Source organism: Actinia tenebrosa, unplaced genomic scaffold (assembly GCF_029948245.1).
Source record: "Actinia tenebrosa isolate PJP-AT-01 unplaced genomic scaffold, QUT_ActTen_1.0 PGA_scaffold2__45_contigs__length_23673736, whole genome shotgun sequence".
NCBI lineage: Eukaryota > Metazoa > Cnidaria > Anthozoa > Actiniaria > Actiniidae > Actinia > Actinia tenebrosa.
This window is the reverse complement of record NW_028292579.1, coordinates 9,674,695-9,694,874: the sequence shown is the minus strand read 5'-3', so window position 1 is coordinate 9,694,874 and position 20,180 is coordinate 9,674,695. Positions and strand designations below refer to the sequence as shown.

Sequence of the window (20,180 nt, the reverse complement as noted above, 5' to 3'; positions counted from 1 at the left end):
ATTTTTTCAATCTTTTACATTCACATGCACAACCTTATTCGATATATTCTATGTTTTAGTTTGCAGCAGTATACAATTCATATCATATATCATTCAACCGATGGCCTTTTATGGAAAGTGCCCCTATATGCAAGGCGCCCCTATATGCAAGGCGCCCCTATATGCAAGGTAACGTTACCAACACTGCTAGACACTGCTAAGTAACACAGACACAGGCAGCCCACGTATAATTTTTTAGTTTCAAAAGTTCTTCTCAAATAAAAGTTAACGATTGATTCATTGGATGTTCAAGGATGATATGACTCGTTTTTATATTTACTGAAATCTTGAAATGTTTTCGTGTTAAAAGGTTTTGTTTGTATGAAATATAGTGTGGGCTGCCTGTGGTAAAATTTCCCAATGCATTGTGGGATATAGTGAACCAAGATGGCGGCTGCCTTGATTGGACTTCGTCGTCTTGTAACAAGAACAAGCCTCCGTTCTGTCGTTGTTTTGCAGCAGAATTTTAAGAATTATGCAACCCAAGATACTGTGACACATACTGGACAGGTGAATGATGAATTTTCTCTTAAGAATCATTTTGAAATTCCCGAAAAACACTGTAAAAATAAGTTATTATATTTGAGATGACTTTAATCGTATTTTTATTTCATATATCTTGATGTTGCTCTCCCTTTAGGCTTGGGATAGTAAAGATTACAGGAATAAAAGATTCACGGATAGAAACAAAGAGGTTTGTCTGCAAACTTTTAGCTTTAAATGCACTTAATTTTGTACATTTTGAATATTTTTTTCAAAGCATCAGATAAACACCCTTTTAATTAATAGTACTGCTTGAGACGTTGTACCTTACTGCTGTTTTCGATATTCTACTAACTCAGTAGTTGCAAGCCGCACTCTAAAATTTGATTTTTCGCAGCTGTCAAACAAAAATAATCATTTAGTACTTTTGACATTTTTGACTTGCAGCAGTGAGAAACCAATTTCACAACAAGGTGTTGAAATGTTGGCATTCGCAGAACAACAAAAACTGTAGTAACTGAATGAAATGTTCATAAAGTGTTCACAACCTACCTTATTTCCCCCCCATATCCCAAATCACTCCAACTCCACAGCCCAACTGATAGAGAAAAATATATATCAAGTTGTGTAGTATGAAACTTGTTCCACACTAGCATCGCAAGCAACATGCGTAGCTGAGTACTGCATTTATCACCTTGATGTGTTAAAGACTAGCACTGTTTATGAACAGTATACTGTACTACTGAGTCTGCACATGCTGCTTCCGATTCTGTAGTTGGTATGAGCCAGGCTTGAAGGGTGGCATAAGTTGCATGTGCTGTTATGGCCCTGTTCTCATCATTGTATGGTTCAATCCTGTGATTGTAATAATAATAAAAAATCCTTTTTAACCAGAGTGGCACTAAATGGCAAAAACTATGCTAATAAACCTGTGGCCCTCTAAACTGATGTGTTTGATGTGTTGTCCTCTCCCTTGCCACAATGGCTTTTCTCTTGGTTCTCCCATTTTCCTTTATCTGTGCATGTGCATTAGTGGAAGAACCCCTCATGGGGATGAAGGATTGTAAAATATAAGTTCTGTATAAATACATAAATATATATATTATTTTGCAAATGTTCTGCTTATGTTACCCTTGGATTCAGAGGTTGTTTGTTATTTGCTTTTGTTATCAAGTGCCGAATTCGCAGAAGTGAAAAACAAAATTACCTTGAGAAGTCCTGTCAGATTACATACAAACGCCCGAGTGAGAATAATAAACTCTGGAACCCAGGGTGTGCTTATGTTGTGTGATTAACTTAATATTTTTGCAATAGGTTAATATGAATTTTGGCATCAATCTTGTTGCTGAGGAACCCCCAATTGAAGTCAAAGGAAGATCTGTTTATTGTGATGGAGGTTGGTATAATATTGTACCTGTAAAAGTGTCGTAATGAAGGCATAAAATAAATAATAAAATAAAATAAACTCGAGTGTTTACTGCTAGAGTAGAATGACAGTAAGCACTCTACTCTTTGTAACAACAAAATTGTGTTAGGGAGTACAGTACCAATCAACATTTGCTCTGTACTTATAATTTGTTGATACATATTTAGGGTGGATATGATAACAATACTCACAGTGTCCAGTTGACCGTGAAGTGATATTTTATTACTTCACTGATATAGGTTTTATTCACAGCTTTATGTTATGTTTAATAAATGAGCAGGAGTGTTTAATCGGGTATAAAACACGAGGCATAGCTGAGAAACTCATGATGTAAGTTCTCATATTGTACCGAATTCTTTACGAAATGAACCAAGTTTGATAGAGAAAATCCAAGTTAAAGTTTATGCAAATGAAGACGAATCTATATCAGATATAAAACCTCCTTCACGGTCATGACTTCTATTGTGTTTCCTTCATGAATTATTAATGAGTTTTTTTAACATACTGATATTGAAGTCCTAAATGTGTAATAAGTAATGTTTATTCCGCCTTAACAGGAGGAGGTCCTCTGGGTCACCCCAAGGTTTACATCAACTTGGTAGGTGTTGTCCTTACCATATTGGGTAGTTCCAGAAATTATCCATACCCTTCCTCTGACAGAGACATTTTTTAGACCCCACCACCCCTGGGGATTAAAGTTTTCTTTTTTACAAACTCTGTAATTTTGTTCTTTCTCTGACCCCCTCTACCCCTCAGAAATTCAAAATTCTCCTATTGGGGGGGGGGGGGGGGGGATAATTTCTGGAACTAAAAAATAATGATAATAATTTACTAATTTTTAGATCAACTTAATCTGGATGCTATTCAATCTAGATCTCTCCCTGAAACTGCGCAGAGCTTGGAAATAATGGCCAGTCAACAGACGATGTAGTGCCAAAAGTGACACTTTTCTGGTCAAATGTCTCTTAGGCCAGTCCACTCAAATTGGACAGTCGAATTTTCTGGTTACATGTTGATCAGTCTGATTTGGCCAGTCATGTCCAGCCATTCTATTTTAGCACTGAAGTAAAGGAGGCTTTTATCTCCTTGTGTCTCTCCCTTCTCAATAGCCATCATTACATATATAAAGGCTATGTTTTGTTCTAGGATCAAGATGGCCCTCATCCATGTGGATATTGTGGATTAAGGTTCATAAAGGCAAAGGATTCTCACTAAAGGATTGTAGACAGGTTGTACATAAAGAGCAATGTCAGAATTTGCAGGTTAATTCAATGAGGTGTTTGTAATTCAAGGTTATTAAAGTCATTTTAATTTTCATGACAACTATATTTTTCTCTTTTTCTTGCCAGTAAACTGTCTATGCAGCAAAAATAGTTTCAAACTACTCTGCTGCAATTAGGCACTTTAATGTCTAAAGGTGTGTCTCTACTAATAATTGCAAAAATATATTATAAACTTGGAGGTTTTAAGTAATCTTATAATGGGATTAACAGTGGATTCCTCAGTGGCTCTTCTTCCACTGAATTCCAATTGGAATTTAGAAGTTGATTTTTACGAAGGGAGGATAGCCGGAGATCCTGCAAAACCTTTGAAGCACAGGAGAGAACCAACAAGCAGCTCTACTCACACACAACACTGAGCTCATCGGGACTCAAACCCGGGTTGCATTGGTGAGAGGTGAATGCTCTCACCACTACACCACCAATGCTTCCCATTGTGCATCTTTACATTATAAGAAGCATTAATTACATAATTACAGTGGCATAGTAACCCTATGAAGATTCATTGTCAGGTGTTATATCAGCCGAGAAAACTTTAGTTGAAAATTGACAAATTTACAGACTGTCATTTGTATAGGTTCCCAATAGGTTCTCAGGAGATTGAATTATTTTGTTTTGCCCTCTACGCTATACCCCCAGACATAAAAATATCTGTAAATTTGTCAATTTTCAACTTAAGTTTTCTCAGCCAATATAACACTCTTGACATAATGAATCTTTGTAGGGATACTAAAGTAAAGGTGCTCATTCAAGTGCTGGTATTGGTTTCTCTCTGTTTAATTTTAACTCAACTGAATTTGCGGCCACCATTTAGGCAAGGGGTCTATTGAGCTGCTTTGACGTCACATGCAATGGGTCTATTCCACACTGCAATAATTTGTTTTTAATCATTTGACCCTGTGGGATAGGTGCACAAAAAGACACAAAAATCCTAAAATACAACTTTTCTAAAAAACATTCTAATTAAAATACAATTGATAATTTTCATACAAATATATATAGTCTTGATGTAACACTCCGTTTCTATGATTTTTACAGTTCACAATAGACCTTGGTCATTATGTTTTCTTATTTATCTCAACAAGTCGCTGGGAACGGACAATTTGCAACCATTCTCACAAGTCAAAAGACAAAAACCAGGCTGTCATTATCATTATAGTAATAATATGGCATTATCTATCAGAAGGTAGCAACTCACTATTTGTCCAATCAGAAACCTTGAAATACCAGATACAAAATCAAAAATTGACATCAGTTTTTTATGTGTGTGTCCTTTTGTTGACAATAAATTGCGTCATCATATTGTCAAAGTAGTGTGGATCCAAGAGGCATAGCCGAGTGGATCTGCATTACTACTTTGATGTGATGATGCATTGATAAGAGGACCAACAAAAAACTAATGTCAATTTAGATGTAGTTGTCAATGGTATCTATTGTTGAACGGCCAAAAATGAGTCACATGTTATATACAGGATTTGAAGGTTTTAAACACAAATCTTTTCCAGGCCTAAAAAATAAGTAAAATATAACTGTCTTTATTTTTTTCTGTGTCTTCACAATAATTACACTCGGACACAAAACTCAATTAAATGGATCTTTAAGTATAAATGACACTAAATAACTGAAAAAATGTCCCTATCTTTAATAAAATAGATGTAAATTCTGGATTAACTAGATAACATAAACCTTTTCATCTATCCGTAATGCTAAAATAATTTAAAAAAATGTGAAACATGAAGTTATTTAACTAATTGAATTCTCTTTTCTCTATTAGAGTACAAACACTAAAAGTGTGCAACACTTTGCACTATTTAGTAGTAAATAATGCTAATTAAACAATAGAAAACAATAGGATTAGCATAATTTAGCAGTATTTAGTGGTATATATGTTACACACTAACTTAGTGTTTGTACTCTAATACAAGTTTCTTGATACAAATAATATCTGAATTGTTTTTGTCAATTTGTTTTTCTTATTGAAATATGTTTTTAACTTTGATCTAAGTTGGTTCATCTAAGTCCAGGGGGAGGGGGGCTCTGTTAACATTGGAGCAGTTTCCAGAGCTGTTGACTTGTTCTGAAAGCCCTGAGATAAGAGAACTGAGAATTCAAAATCCATAACAACAAGTTTCACAAACCTATTAAATTCTTTTAGCAGATTACTAAGGTGGGAAGTTAAAAATATGTCTCTTTAAAATATTGATATTAATTTGATAAGATAAAGCTGTCAATAAATTCTGCAAATTCTAAATTGTGGTATCAAAATTTTAGTTTTCTCAAGCTGAAGTTTCCCTTCATGTTATCATGAAATCATAATCATGCTAGGACATTAGTTGCTCTATCTGTGTAGTATAAAGTGATCGATTTAATGATTTCTTAACAGGAGTAAAACTATCTTGAACTAAAATTTTGTAACGTAAAATTTTTTGGAAGAATTTATAAATTTCACAACTTGCATTAACACAGTCTGTGTATATATCTTTAGACATGATAGACATTGCAATTTAATTTCACAGTAGTTGCAAATTCTAAAAACATTTTCAGCTTGAGAAAAATTTCAGTGTGTATCAACAGCTTTATAGGAAGTACAAGAGTAAACGCTACTTTCCACAGGGAACTGCGAGGTATTTTATTTATACCTCTCCTCCAAAATCAAATAATACTTCAGCTTTGTCGTGTCGCAGGCCATGTCATTTCCTTGTGAATTATTTCTTTGTTTACATTAATGTCAATGTAAGCCAATTGCACAGCCTTCTTTCCTAAGGAACAGACCTTTATCATGCAGCGCCCTTGTATATTTCCATAATAATTATTAAAATTCCTTGTTTCTACCCATTCAAACTCGTCTGGAAGTGCTTCAATGCAAAGCTAGGGGTCAAGATATTTTCCACCCATCTTTGGCTGCTGTGAGAGAAAGGTCTACGACACATGGTCTGACATAAGAAAACATTTGAAAGCTAAAGAGAAAGGTATATGATCAATTAACCTCAAACAGTTTGTGGTCTCTGCCAAACAACAAATGGCATTCTGGACCAGTCAATCAAAACTCTTGAATGCGGCACAACTTAGTGGTAACACTATTAAAAATTCCCACCTGTATGATATGAGCTATCTCTTTGCACACATTTATACAATTCTAATTTTCACTAGTTCTAGCAGTAATTTTGATAAATGTAAATGGATGATAAAAACATTACTAGCTTTCTACATGTATATGAAACATTTTTGGTCTCACTCTTCAACACTGTCAGCCACAATCATTTATAAGTTCAGGCTATTTTGGCAGCCTTGATGTAAAGTTATATTTATTGTAATTTTTTCTATCTTTGATTAAGCAAAAAGTCCAAGGCGTGTTGTTTTTGCAGATAGGAATGTGTGGAGTACAAAAACGACTGGCTTTGGGCAGCCATGGAGGTCTAGTTCCTGAAAATATCAAAAATCAAGCTATGTATCAATACATGAGATTGGAATCCAATCATTTGTATATCCATCCATTCATGCATTTATTCGACCAGACATTAATCTACGATATATCGAGCCACTCATCCATTCACCACTCCATCTACCCACCCACCCACCCATCAATCCATCCACTTACCCATCCATTCATCTTTCCAACCATAAATTCATTGAATCAACTATTAATTCATCCATCTATCCACTGACACACTAATACATCCATTCAACCATCCATCTCATGGCATTCATTTATCCACCCATACCCATCCATCCACTTACACATCTATTCATATTTCCATCCATTAATTCATAGACCAATCTATACATCCATCCAACCATCCATCCACTCATAAATTCATTATCCATCCATCTACTGACCCACCCACCCACACAACCTCTAGTCAACATGGCATGACATTTTTTAATTCATTCTGCAATCTTCTAAATTTCATATACCAGTATTCTCACCTGTTCACCATCTTCCCCTCCAAAGTCTAACCAAAGTAAATGATGGCCATCATCGGCAGACATCTTGAGCCTTTCAAAGGGGAAATACCAGAAGGTCTGTGATCTTGTAGCATTATCACTACCTGAGCGAGCATCTGTAAGGGTTAGACCATTTTCATAGTGGACTGTTAATCGTGCTTCTTGTCCTTGCCACGTTACAGCTGAAAACAATGATGAAGTAGTTATAACATTTCAAACTTGTCAGTTGCACTGCACAATGCGCTGTCACACTACGCAGGGCTTAGAGCAACAGTTGCTCCATGGCCATATGATGACTGGCCAAAGTGGACTGATCATCATGTGACCATCAAGTGGACTGGCCTAGCTAAGAGGCATTTGGATGGACAAGCATAATTTTGGCAGTGCACTTTTCACAGTAATTTTGGTTTCGTAATTTTGAGCTGCTCTATGAAATGGATATAATCTTTTTTACCAATCATACTGCATAACATTAGTCAGCCAATGGAAATTCTCAGAAACAGTATCATCAAACCTTCCCCAAAATTGATCAGCTGAGAGGTTGTTTCAGGGTTCAATTTGTGAGTTAGCAGTGTCCTGACTTTGTTCAGCCCAGAGGTGTTTCATGGTTCGATCTGCGAGTTAGTCATGCCCTGAATTTAATCAGTCCAGAGGTGTTTCAGGGTTCAATTTGTGAGTTAGCCATGCCTTGACTTAGATCAGCCCAGAGGTTGTTTCAGGGTTTGATCTGCGAGTTAGCCGTACCCCGACTTAGATCAGCCCAGAGGTTGTTTCAGGGTTCAATAAACATTGGATTTGATAACACTTAAGTTAGCTATCCTAATTCTACTTACCACAGTTGATTTCTTTGATAAGTATGGCAGCATCATGTGCACCTTGTACAATGCTGCGCGACCAATGTGCTAATTCTCTTGAAGTTTCTACTCTGAATAGGTGTGCTTCTACTCCTTTTCTTGATCCTGTTCTTGTGCCAAAACAAAGGTCTTGGTGCTGTATATGGTTATTCCCATGCCCAGAGTGTACAAGTCTAACATCATACGAAGAGTTAAAATATTTTTAATAACTGTGATAACTGAATCATAATTTCATACTGTAGTGACCATTTCATGTCTCTATTGGACAGCGAAACGTCGTTCTTTAAGAATCTTTCATATAAGATGTACTTTAGCAGGGCACGAAATTAACTTTTAAACCCACTAGCTAAACTTTGCTAGTAAGTCACTAGCGATCGGACGTGGTGAATAACAAGCTTTACTTGATACAGGTTCTAAACTTTTTAGTCCTTCAATTTCTGGACTGTGGTCATACTCGCAAAATTTAGTTAAATTTTTTATCACTTGCTAAATACAAAATTTGACCCACATTTTGCGAGTTTTCAAGTGTCAATTTTGTGCCTGCTTCAGAGAACTGAATTGTTTAGACAACATGATAGATAAATGCACAGAAAAATGTCTGATAACAGACATTTTGACCGCGGTCAGGGTTTACCTTCCCTTCACAAAAAAACAACACAGCAATGGAAGGATGGCACACAGACATTGCTTGCCCACCTCCTATTATACCGCATCATTTCAGAAATCTAGTTGTCATCTGCACTGTCACCTAATACTAGCATATGAGATCAGGAACAAATACACTAGCTAGTACACTGTCTCCCAAAACATTTAGGTTCCAAAGTCAAAAATTGTACAGACTGTAACCTATGTCATACGGACACCGAAGAGCCAGAAAAAAATATACATAACATAGAGGTGTTCTTAATATAAAGGTCGGGTTTATGGAACAAAGAATGTATGGCTCTTTTGTATGCTCTGTAATAAAGAGGTGTAGTGCTTGTTGATAATATTATATTTGAAATGAAAAATCTAACCTTGTAGCAAGAAGAGGATGACTAAGAAAGGGTGCACTCCAGTCTTCTTTTGACCAAGGTGCTGCTTCGTAAAGTAACATATCTTTTTCTGTTAGGGCCATAAATACAGGCTTCCAGTCCATGCGACTACTATCGCCACCAAGGTGAACTTGCTCACTCAACCAGCCCATTGATTTTATCTCTCGATAACCAACACTACTACTGAGCATTTCGTTGACCTCTTCCGTTGCTGAAAGAAAAAGGTTTTGATGTATTTAGTTGCCATGGAAACAGACTTTACCATAAGAGGTTATTGCTTGGCACACATTTTACCTCAATCTTGGATGCAACAATACTATTATATGAAAAAAATTACAACTTTCTTCAATCATATGATATGATCAAGTACATGTATGTTTTGGGGGAGGGGGGGATTAAATGCTATACATGCAATCTAATCCATTAACATTATGCTTTTATTAACAGCTGCTGTCTCACTTTAAGTTTTTAACATTTTGGCATTGTCTTAACATTTTCATGTGGAAAGGTGAAAACTGATTCTAATAAGCAGGGTTTTTAAATACAAGCTTGAGTAAAGGGCAAAACAAAATAATTAGCTGGGGAGCAGCAAGCAAATATTTCTCTTGTTTTTTTGGGAAACTTTAGCCAAAATTGGTGGCAAGTTAATGTAAAATACCTGGCAAGATTTGCCAGCTGCTGGCTTTTATTGAAAACCCTGAATAATATGGCTGTGGTATTTGTGTGGCTGGAAAACACTCTCTGTATAAATATGGCTTTAGAAAACAAAATCATAAGTTCAATATTGTGGTTGAAGAGACGTAGTTAGCATGACAAGTACTGAGCGATGGTAAGTAATCACTGGTAACACTTCTTCACACTTCATTAGTGATTCTCAGGATTATCTCCTGAATTTGCTTGAAGATAATAAACCATAAATGGAAGAATGGAAACATCAGGAGAACATTAAAAGTGAATAATAACTAAACTACTCTTATAAACATATAATTCTTATTTATTTTGTAATTTTTTTAAAATTCAGTATTTTTATTTTTGTAAAGCCCTTTAGAATATGTTATAGTTTAAGCGCTATATAAATTCAATATATTATTATTATTATTATTATAAAACATCATCTTAAATAAATGTGAACAGTTAAATGGCTCAGGAAAGACTTGCGTTTTGGACTTCTTGCCTTTCTTGCATGATGAAAATCAAATACACAGTAGATTGGTTAATAACTCCTGTGAAGGAGTTATACATCAGTAATTAAAACTGACTCTACCAGGAATGACAAAATAAAAAGATGGAGTTTCTGCTTATTTTTACATCACAACAGGACAACACATCAAACTATGTTGTCTCTCTGCTCACGATACATGTCACGATACAATCACATCGCAATACAATCAACTATAAAATATGACTGAAAAATGCTTGTTCAAGTTCACTTGGATACATAAATATAAGCACTTTTCTCCTAAAACTAAGCATAGTTGTAAAAGATATTATCTTTGCCTGTAAGGTTTGTATCTGACCTTTGATTAATGGAACATTGAATACAAGAGCCACCTTATTGGATTACAAGTTAGGTGTTTCCATTATCCAGCTATTTGCTAATGCCATATAATCCTCCAGTTTCAACTTTTCTGGTTCTTAATCCAAGGTTTACCTTGATTATGTGTAGGATATTATAATATTCCAGCAAGGAGCTATCAAATTTCAAAGTGCTAGTAATGTTGAATTTGTGCATCCTTTACATTACTGATGGTACTGTGAATATTCTGAAATAAGGCTAACCCTAGGTAAATAAGTCTGTAATCAAGAAACACAGTGACTGCACATTATATGAATTTGAAAAAGATCTATTATCACATGAAACACTATACTTGGAACACTATTTTGAGCACTTAATTAGGATTATTTATCAAGAAATGAATGAAAAACACTGAAATTATTTTTTCTGGGACCCTGAGGCATTTTCTTAGGTCATTCCAGGATTGAAACATGATTAGAGTTTACTCTAACTGTGAACGTGATGGACTGATGAGATATCATATAATAAGATAATGATTTATGGTTGAAAATTGTCAGGCAGGATACAACTTTTTCCTAAATTTTACATTATTTTTGGTACAAAGTGTACCTTCCTTGACTGCTTTTACTGCAATAATATTCAGATTACTTTAAAATAATTTCAAAACACATAGCCCAAAAAGGGGAATTAATTCTTTTCATTTTGAAGTTCACATAATGATTAGTTATTGAACTTTAAATGAAAACAGTTGGAGTAAAAATGTTAAAAGATATTACTATGTCCACTACTTGAAATTCAAGGATTCTTAAATTTCATATTTTATTATATTATTATTTTATCTACAATTCAACTTTTCTGTGAAATTTAGATATAGATTTTTTTCGATTTATATTTCACATTAACTTTGGATTCATATTGCTCAGTTTTGATAAGAAATTTTACAGTAAATCCATATAAGATAATCCTTCATTTTTAAAACTTATCTATAATTTAAATTGTTTAAAGTAAAAGCTGTTACGGATTCATCAAGTAATGAAATCTCTATTTATAGTAATAGGATCTGAAAATGCTTCAACACAGTGGGGTACAACCATTAAACAATGAATCAAAATGAATAGCTTGAAACAATGGCAGGTTTCATGGAATCTTTTTTTGACGTCACATCCGCTCGTGCATTTCGAAGCTGGCCGTCAAATTCGGACTCATACGCGCGGTGGAATTTTTGACGGCTGGGGAAAGCCGTCTCTTGGCTATGGCTAAGGACACTAAGAATTCGTTTTCTTTATATGTAATGGGTATGCCATCAGAAGCAAAAGAACGGTACCGGAAAAAATTAAGTTTTGGTGTATCTGGAACTATTTTACCGGACCCATACATCATAAAAGATGAAAATTGGTCGACCGACCCTACTCTTTGGCCGGACCTGGACTTTGGACAGATTTACACGTACCTAGTAGAAACACCGTCTATTTTTGACAAAAAATCAATGAAAGCATACAAGAGCTTAGAGGCATATAGGTAAGTTTATAATACTAAATACTTTTTTGTTGGTATTACTGCAAAAGACTGTTTTGCCAGTACATAAGCTTTTAAAGAAAAGACTAGTTGTTTTGTACAAATATCAACCCCATCAACGTACGCCTCTAGTCTATAGATGGCTTTTATACCGAGCATTGAATGAATTTTATGGAGTCGTAAATTAATCAACCTCTATGGCAAACCTAAAAGCTTTATTTAAAATTTATCTCAACTTTAAAAAAGTTTTCAAAATATTGCTTTTCGGTCATTTTTGTCGTGAACTTGTCAAGCGACTTGAGCAATATGGCGGTCGCTAATTGGCTGTTTATGACAGTTATTGTGATAATATTATTTGCATATGTAAACATAAGATTGTTGTCTTGAAGCTGCGTTACTTTTTACAGCACAAGTCAACTGAACTAGGTTCTTTAAATGAATTACACTGTGTCACGTTTGGAATTTAAAAGATTGCTTTGACTTTCAAAATCCTAAACTTCTCGTGATAAATTTCGCAAAGTTAAGTAACTTACGTACTTTTTATTGCACCCGCTTACCGGTTTGTAGATATGTCGAAAGTGGCCACGTCGAGGAAGTCAAAGCGTTTGATGTTAAAGAAGCACCCTACTGTTTTTTAAAAGCCGGAGTTCTTCCCTCCATGAGAACGAAGGAAAAAGCTCATCAGCCGTGGGTCTGTTTACACAAAACCAGTGCAGACATATTTTGTGCCCATTGTACATGTGCTGCAGGGTAAGTAGTAATTTGTAAGTGAATAATATTATAAATGTCTTTTATGCAATTTATGACATGATTTTAATTATATTTCTTCCAGGTTAGGGGAAGCTTGTAGTCATATTGCAGCCCTGCTGTTTAAGGTAGAACTGGGCGTTAGATATGGAATCAATAAAACATCTGTGACCAGTGAAGCTTGCAAATGGAATAAAGTTTTCAAAAAAGAGGTATATATGGTATTTACACACACACAGTTTTGTACAAATCTAATAAAAAAAAAGCGAATTGGAGTATCTAATCCATTCAATTTGGAAGGAAGGAAGGAAGGAAGCTTCTTTATTTAACCCTGGTAAAAACATCAATCGATTGCCTAAAATATTTAGAAGTAAAGATTTACGATTAAGCTAGGACACTGTACATGTTGTAAGAATTTTTGTTGTATTTTGTTTCAGATTAAGCCAACCACTGTCGATAACATCCAAGGGTTAGTCAACAGTAACAGAAAGAAAAAAGTGGAATCTTTTACACCATCCAGCAGGGATCCACTTCCAGATAGCTCTGCACTTACTTCTTTTCACAAAATCTGCCCTTATGCCGCCTTTTTTAACCTCATTCCTCCATTGCCTGGTGTTTGTCAACAAAGTACAACATCTGAGAAACTGTCTGAGAATAATTTTCCTGTCACACTAACAAGCCTTTATAATGAAGAAAACAAGTCCCTTACTGATCATCAACTGTCAAATAAAGTACAAGAAACCTTTCTAGCATATTCTGTTACTGAACATCAAATTGACAATCTTTTTGAATTCACCAAATGTCAGAATGTGAGCCCCTTATGGTTTGATCACCGCAAGGGAAGGATCACAGGTACTAAAGCTCATGATGTATTGGTCCGAAAAGAGACAACACCCCCTGACCACCTCATTACAAGAATAATGAGCTACAAGTCATATGATCTTAGCAGAAAGGATGCTGTGAAATGGGGGCTAGACAATGAAAGCATCGCATTTCAAGAATATTTACAAGAAATGCAATCCAGCAACCACAAGAACTTCACATGTAATAAATCTGGGTTCAGAATCAGCATCGCAAATTCATTCATGGGGGCAACAGCAGATGGCGTACTATCTTGTGACTGTTGCGGAGAGGGCACACTTGAAATAAAGTGCCCTTACAAATATAGGGCTCTAACTGTTGAAGAAGCTGCACATCACTCAGATTTTTGTTTAGATGAAAATCTTGAGCTTCCTAGAAATCACAGATACTACACACAAATTCAATTTCAAATGCTTGTATTTAATTGTAATTATCGTGATTTTGTTGTAATGACATTTCCCAGTCCAGATGAAGTTTCTATGGTAATTGTTAGATTGCCTAAGGATATAGATTTTTGTAAATTGTTGCTTGAGCGCTGTTCATTGTTTTTACTTGAACATGTTATTCCAGAGATTCTTACAAGGAACATAATGGACAAACATTTGGAAAACAGACATGACAAGAAGGATGAGACCAAATGGTGTCTGTGTGAGGAACCAGAGTATGGAAAGATGATATTTTGTGACAACGAGGAATGTAAGATTGGGTGGTTTCACTATCAATGTGTAAATGTTAAGAGGAAGCCTGTTGGCAAATGGTTCTGTCCTAGTTGTAAGAAGAAAAAGGAATGACATTATAGACATACGATGCTGTGAAGATGAATCTGCAATGATACATACTTTAATAGGTGTTTTGCTTTACAAAAATGTTTTTCTTATCACATGTATCAACATATTCTTGGCTCTAGCTCATAATAACTTTCTTCTATTTATTACATATGGAAAACGTATTATTTGGTTTAGCATTGGCATTGCTCACACATATTATACATACAGTATGTGTAAGAGTAAAAACAGTTAAAGCTGTTTGCAATACTTTCAATATCTAATAAATCATAGATGACATTATTAGAATTTATATGGTTAAGCAGCATTTAGTACTATGTTGCACACTTATAGAGTACAAACACTATAAGTGTGTAACATAAATACCACTAAATACTACTAAATTAATCTAATCCTATTGTTTTCTATTGTTTAATTAGCACTATTTACTACTAAATAGTGCAAAGTGTTGCACACTTTTAGTGTTTGTACTCTAGTGTTTGTACTGTATCATAAGAAATCCACTATACAGCATAACTGTTGTGCTAACAGTTTTCTTATTCAGTTCACTAGCCTTGGATGCATATTCATAATTGCAGCACAAATTGTCATTATACTGTCAGCATGAGGAACCATGTTCAAGCTCATTTTTCCAGATAGAATTCGAAAGTTCTTTAGTCTTTCCATTGCTCTCTCCACATGTATCCTAATGTGAGCAATTCTCCTACTCTTCTCCACCTCTCTTGCACTAAGCTGCTCCTTTCCTTTCTGATATGCAGGAATGACGGGTTTTGCCCCTCTAGACAACACTTCATCCACAATCAAAAAACCTCTATCAGCTAAGATAGTGTCACCATGCTGAATAAAATCTAAATATCCTGACTCTAAACTGATGACTTTATCTGAAGCCCTCCCCCCATATGCACGTGATATGAATGATACACCACCAGATGGTGCAATGCTAACCAAGAACTTTATTGTATTAGCATGCTTATAGTTACTGTAGGTGGCAGATCTTGCATTGAAGTTTGCTGGGCATTCTATAAAAACTTCAGTGCAGTCAACTATAGAAATGCAGCTAGGGTAGGTATCTTTGATACACTGCGGCTGATATCGTCTTGCTTCCTCTCTTGTTGGCCAGTGAATGAAGAAACAGATTTGCTTTGCAAACACAGGAAGAGCACTGTCTAATAGAGAACTTACCAGAGATGGAGAAATGTCAAAGCGGTAGGATAAATCCCTATGAGGTGCATTTAGCCTAAGTTTCATTAGAACCAAAAGAAGAATATCAGCTGAAGCAAGAATATTTGATGACGGGAAGAAATCTGCAAGGAAACTACTTAACCAGAGAAAGCAATCATGAGATGGTAGGCCAGTATAGAAAAGAGTAGATTCATTTGGATTGATGGAGAGATTCACGAGTGTTGAGGCCCTCATTTTTGGTGTGTTGTTAATAGTCAAGGAGTGTATCTGTTCTTGAAGACGTGCCAACTCCCTTAAAATTTCCTTCTTTTCCATATTCAACTCTGCTAATCTTTTCAAGCAAATATTATGTATAAATCGATCTGAAAAAATAAATATAATATATGTAAATAAAAATATACTATATATTATTTTTACTGAATTTTAATATAAACAACTTTAAAATATATAAAACTTATTACAACTTTTTCTACAAAGAAATTGTATAGAAAAAAATGTATTTTAACAATATAAGCTAAGATATCATTTTCCTACCTTTGTTGTTCTCTTTATTTTCTGACAAATCCAATAAAGCGCCTGCTGCCATTTCTGTATCTGTACGTGTCACATCATCATCATACCGTCGTTTGCTGGCTTCTGTCGATCTTGATCGTTCAGCAAAGAAATCTTCAAGTGACTTTTTATAATTTCGCTTAGAAATTCTAGAAAATCTTCTGCTGGCAGTTTCTGAACCTTTACAATATCCCATGTTCATCGTTGGTTTATAGTCTGGGCTCTCTGGATTATCACTCTTTCCTAGTACACAAAAAAAATTATTGCAAATTGTTTACATCGATAATGAACGCACTTAGGAGATTTTGAGCGATATTTAAACAAAAATATTTTGAATGTAGATATTTTTAATCCCTTTTTAAATATTTCCTGAGAGAAACGTGTTCGCTCATACGAAAACAAAAAACAAAACAAAACAAAAACATAAGACTTTGTTTTCGTAAACTGTACACGAAATAAATAGACATAGATAGACATTTCTATACTATTTTTGCGTACTCTGTATCACAAATACACGGGGAAAATTACGATTTAAGATCAGCTTACCTTTAACGAAATGTTCACTACAAATTCTGTCGTTGTCTGAAGAAGGAATCCATAAGTTTCCGTTGTTTTCTTCTTGTCTGTTGATAGCTTTTATCCACATGCTTCGCCTGGGCTCCTCTTTTGGTATCCGATGAAACTTTACATTTTCTTTCCTATGTTTCCCCGAATCTTTGTTCGTACAACCCAATACAACACACGTTTTACCCATCGTGACAAAACTTTAAAAATTTAGCTTAATTATATCAAGATACACTTTTTAAAGGGCAACAGTTTGTTTACAAAATAATGGCTAAACTGACGGCCGCGTGACGGCCAGCTTCGTTTTCAGGGTGGTCACGTCACCGGAAATACGTCAACAATGAAACCTGCCATAGTTTTCAATAAATATATACATGAATCTCAAAAATGCAACGAATAGTTTTCATTGAGTGAAAAACATATAAACACTTAGGACTTATTGTGTTTGGAGATCTTTAAGTAAATAAGGTGGGGTAAACACGTTTAGGAGAAACGAGAGGCGAAGCCTGATTGTATCAAATGGTTTCAAATTTGCAACTTTTCTCTTTCATTAATCATGAAAACCGACAGCCTCTTATACAGAATGTCACTTAATAAGATTTCAAGATCTGGGGCCATTTGTAGTTTACCAGATCAAAACTCTCGAAATTTTCGTGATTTTTGAGCGTTATCAATATTATCTACAAATCCCTGAGGCCAGAAGTAAACTACACCCAAATAATGACCGGTGCTTTTAAACTTTATTAAATCTTTAAAACATCGTCTACCGACTTAATTGCAAACATGAATCCCTAGGAATTAAATGTTTACTTGAATCACACAGCCTTGACATCTAAGTTTTATCGTGAGGGAATTATCGTTGTAGGGGATAAGGATTAAGAATTAAGTACGGAATTGGAATGAATTTGAAGGGAAGTGAGTCACAGTACGTATATAGTAAAGCAATTACAGGGCTGAGTGTCTTTATATTAATTCGAGTGTTTTTCATCCTACATAGACAAACATCTACAAAACATAACGATCGGATATTTTTTCTACATAAACAGATAGAGGACGCACTTAAGGTGCCTGTAAAAATAAACAATTCAAAAAGTATTCAGGTTTAGAGGGACTAGAGAAGGTAAAATGACCGAGTTGTTGGAGAGTTTTGCATGTGCATGAAACGATTGTAGTACAATATTTTGATACTAACCTGGAGCCAGTAACCGTGAGATATTCGTATGAAGAGCGTTAAACCATTCTAGGAAAGAACCATTGTCCTTGGCTTTCAATAAACAAGCGGATCGTCCATCAGGGGCAAATAATTCCATCGTTCTGCCAGGGTTTTCAATCTTATTCGCGACGAATTTTGTAACGTAGCATAATTTCAAAGGGATATTCTTCACTTCACTCCAAGATGTCTTCCCTAAACTGTTCGTGTGGCCGTCCGAGCTCTGTTCAGAAGCAATTTCGGCATTTCGGTGGAAGTATGGAGTGACTTCTTTCACGTATTTGACTGTCAAATCAACTTCTTTGCCAGCTCGCTTCAAAGCACGTACTGCCTCGTCGTGCGTCGCATTCCTCAGGTCTTCCCCATTTACCGCCAAAATAGCATCGCCTATGTACAACCCTTCAGTCTGATCTGCTGCTAGGCCTTTGAATATCTTCGATATCAATATAGGCATTCTGTTTTCCTTGCCTCCTTTAATACTTATTCCAAGCCCGCCAACTTCTTGCTTGATGACACGAACTGTGCGGATTTCGTTAGCAATCGATTCTGGAGGTTCTGTTCGGTCATTTGGCTCCACCGTTCGAGGCGATGGTGGGGTTTGTGCCTCCCCGTTCGTGGTAGGTGCGCTTTCTACGTTAAGAGTTAGTAGATCATCGTCTAGTGTTGCTACAACCCGCTGCCAACCATCTTTAGTGTAAATCTCGAGCGATCCCGACGGAGATGCAGTCGCCATGTTCGATTTGTGCTTCACATTCCCCTCGTGCCTGTCTACCCAGAGTGCCTTGTTATCTAACCTTCTCAATATCCAGCAAGAGAACAGGGGAGGGGAGGGGATGAAATTACTCCGACAAAGCACCAACTTCTGAAATAGTACCATATAGTTGTAAACTTTTCCCTTTGTTGAATTAAACACGACAAAGCAGTCCAAATTAGTAACCGCTGGTCATTTTTTTACTTAAATTTGAAAACTTTATTTAACAAAATTCTGAAACAATAATTACATTATCAATACAACAATACAATACAATAACTTTATTTATACTTGAATTACAAGATAGCAAGTACATGCTAATATCTCCAAGTATCAATAAAAAATGAAAGCTCTAATGACAAGAACGATAAAGCATGTATGGAATGAAACAAATAATCATTGATTATGTACAGGCAGTATATAAAAGAGGTGCAAAATCTTCATACTTGGAGTACATTCACTTTTAGCCTTGTGAACGATTTTTGATGTCATAAATGGAAATTCGAAAACGAATAACAGTAAAAAACTGAAGGTGAACTATGACATTATGAAGTGTGCACTGTAGCTGCACTTTCATGATGTTAATGTTCATATCTCAGCATAGTTCAAGTCCAGGTCATGATAACAACAACAACAAAACTAAATCAGTCTGTACTGCGTATGTATAAAGCGCGGCATTTTTCACTGAAATATAAAGCTTAATATCTTCTTCAGTATCTGATTTGCGGGGAGGTTTTCTTAAACTCTTTCACCATCTTGACCAATTGTTCAAGTCCTTCGTACAGCCCATCCCCTGTTTTTGCACAGGTCTCCTGAACATGCCAAGGGTTTTTCTTGTGAGCGGAAAGACCAAGTTTCTCAACCATCTGACTTGCGTTCATAGCTGCAGGAAGGTCTTGCTTGTTCGCCAAGACGACAACGGGAACTCCAACAAATTCTTCTGAATCTATGACTCCAAAGAGTTCTTCTCTAGCTTCAGCAATCCTTGTGATATCTGAGCTATCAATCACAAAGATTAGTCCATTTGTGCCCTGATAATAGTGCCTCCACAAGGGACGGATCTTCTCTTGTCCGCCCACGTCCCAGATGGTGAGAGTCAGGTTCTTCACCGGTGTCACTGTCTCTACATTGAATCCAATGGTTGGGATTGTGCTGACATTTTCGTTGAGCTTCAGTTTATACAGCACTGTAGTTTTCCCTGCAGCGTCCAACCCGAGCATGAGAATTCTGGCTTGAGTATTTCCAAGTTCCGAAAATAAATTCCAAATTTTTGACAACCACAATCCCATTTTTCGAACTAAAAATTTTCTGATTTCCCTCGTAGTAGTTATACTAGTTTGTTGTTTCTTCTCGCTATTCCAGTAGCTCTTTGAATCTTATCAATAAAGTCCTCACTTTTATAGCGTTAGCATGCCATGCTAAATTTTTGGGTATAA

The 20,180-nt window shown here is 35.7% G+C and overlaps 4 protein-coding genes and 1 pseudogene across 4 annotated transcripts; 2 read left to right on the top strand and 3 right to left on the bottom strand.

The window, feature by feature from the left end:
• Positions 1 to 407: 407 nt before the first annotated feature.
• LOC116296604 (NADH dehydrogenase [ubiquinone] iron-sulfur protein 6, mitochondrial) lies at positions 408 to 3,271 on the top strand. Its single transcript, XM_031704645.2, has 5 exons — positions 408 to 549; positions 680 to 733; positions 1,837 to 1,918; positions 2,506 to 2,546; positions 3,095 to 3,271. The coding sequence occupies exons 1-5, from the start codon at positions 427 to 429 to the stop codon at positions 3,161 to 3,163; spliced, it is 369 nt and encodes a 122-aa protein (XP_031560505.1). The 5' UTR covers positions 408 to 426; the 3' UTR covers positions 3,164 to 3,271.
• Positions 3,272 to 3,989: 718 nt separating this feature from the next.
• On the bottom strand, positions 3,990 to 18,768 carry LOC116296603 (beta-1-syntrophin). The gene is made up of 5 exons (XM_031704644.2): positions 17,976 to 18,768; positions 9,044 to 9,272; positions 8,007 to 8,200; positions 7,156 to 7,355; positions 3,990 to 6,651 (listed from the first exon to the last, which is right to left on the bottom strand). Exons 1-5 carry the CDS (start codon positions 18,724 to 18,726, stop codon positions 6,559 to 6,561), a joined length of 1,467 nt encoding a protein of 488 aa, XP_031560504.2. The 5' UTR covers positions 18,727 to 18,768; the 3' UTR covers positions 3,990 to 6,558.
• On the top strand, positions 11,715 to 14,491 carry LOC148909212 (uncharacterized). The gene is made up of 4 exons (XM_089033588.1): positions 11,715 to 12,095; positions 12,660 to 12,842; positions 12,925 to 13,051; positions 13,277 to 14,491. The coding sequence occupies exons 1-4, from the start codon at positions 11,830 to 11,832 to the stop codon at positions 14,489 to 14,491; spliced, it is 1,791 nt and encodes a 596-aa protein (XP_088889714.1). The 5' UTR covers positions 11,715 to 11,829.
• On the bottom strand, positions 14,525 to 17,142 carry LOC148909211 (uncharacterized). The gene is made up of 3 exons (XM_089033616.1): positions 16,766 to 17,142; positions 16,202 to 16,462; positions 14,525 to 16,029 (listed from the first exon to the last, which is right to left on the bottom strand). Exons 1-3 carry the CDS (start codon positions 16,971 to 16,973, stop codon positions 15,026 to 15,028), a joined length of 1,473 nt encoding a protein of 490 aa, XP_088889742.1. The 5' UTR covers positions 16,974 to 17,142; the 3' UTR covers positions 14,525 to 15,025.
• Positions 18,769 to 19,068: 300 nt separating the features above from the next.
• On the bottom strand, positions 19,069 to 20,153 carry LOC116296593 (uncharacterized; annotated as a pseudogene).
• Positions 20,154 to 20,180: the final 27 nt, after the last annotated feature.

What these genes read in the sequence shown, in the direction of transcription:
- LOC116296604 (XM_031704645.2), top strand. Translation starts at nt 427, where the DNA reads ATGGCGGCTGCCTTGATTGGACTTCGTCGTCTTGTAACAAGAACAAGC. An exon ending in CTGTGACACATACTGGACAG is followed by an intron (nt 550 to 679) that starts GTGAATGATGAA and finishes CTCTCCCTTTAG; the next exon opens with GCTTGGGATAGTAAAGATTA. An exon ending in ATCTGTTTATTGTGATGGAG is followed by an intron (nt 1,919 to 2,505) that starts GTTGGTATAATA and finishes CCGCCTTAACAG; the next exon opens with GAGGAGGTCCTCTGGGTCAC.
- LOC148909212 (XM_089033588.1), top strand. Translation starts at nt 11,830, where the DNA reads ATGGCTAAGGACACTAAGAATTCGTTTTCTTTATATGTAATGGGTATG. An exon ending in AAGAGCTTAGAGGCATATAG is followed by an intron (nt 12,096 to 12,659) that starts GTAAGTTTATAA and finishes ACCGGTTTGTAG; the next exon opens with ATATGTCGAAAGTGGCCACG. An exon ending in CATTGTACATGTGCTGCAGG is followed by an intron (nt 12,843 to 12,924) that starts GTAAGTAGTAAT and finishes TATTTCTTCCAG; the next exon opens with GTTAGGGGAAGCTTGTAGTC.
- LOC148909211 (XM_089033616.1), bottom strand. Translation starts at nt 16,973, where the DNA reads ATGGGTAAAACGTGTGTTGTATTGGGTTGTACGAACAAAGATTCGGGG. An exon ending in TAGTGAACATTTCGTTAAAG is followed by an intron (nt 16,463 to 16,765) that starts GTAAGCTGATCT and finishes TTTGTGTACTAG; the next exon opens with GAAAGAGTGATAATCCAGAG. An exon ending in AAATAAAGAGAACAACAAAG is followed by an intron (nt 16,030 to 16,201) that starts GTAGGAAAATGA and finishes TTATTTTTTCAG; the next exon opens with ATCGATTTATACATAATATT.
- LOC116296603 (XM_031704644.2), bottom strand. Translation starts at nt 18,726, where the DNA reads ATGGCGACTGCATCTCCGTCGGGATCGCTCGAGATTTACACTAAAGAT. An exon ending in CTCACGGTTACTGGCTCCAG is followed by an intron (nt 9,273 to 17,975) that starts GTTAGTATCAAA and finishes TTTTTCTTTCAG; the next exon opens with CAACGGAAGAGGTCAACGAA. An exon ending in CATCCTCTTCTTGCTACAAG is followed by an intron (nt 8,201 to 9,043) that starts GTTAGATTTTTC and finishes GTATGATGTTAG; the next exon opens with ACTTGTACACTCTGGGCATG.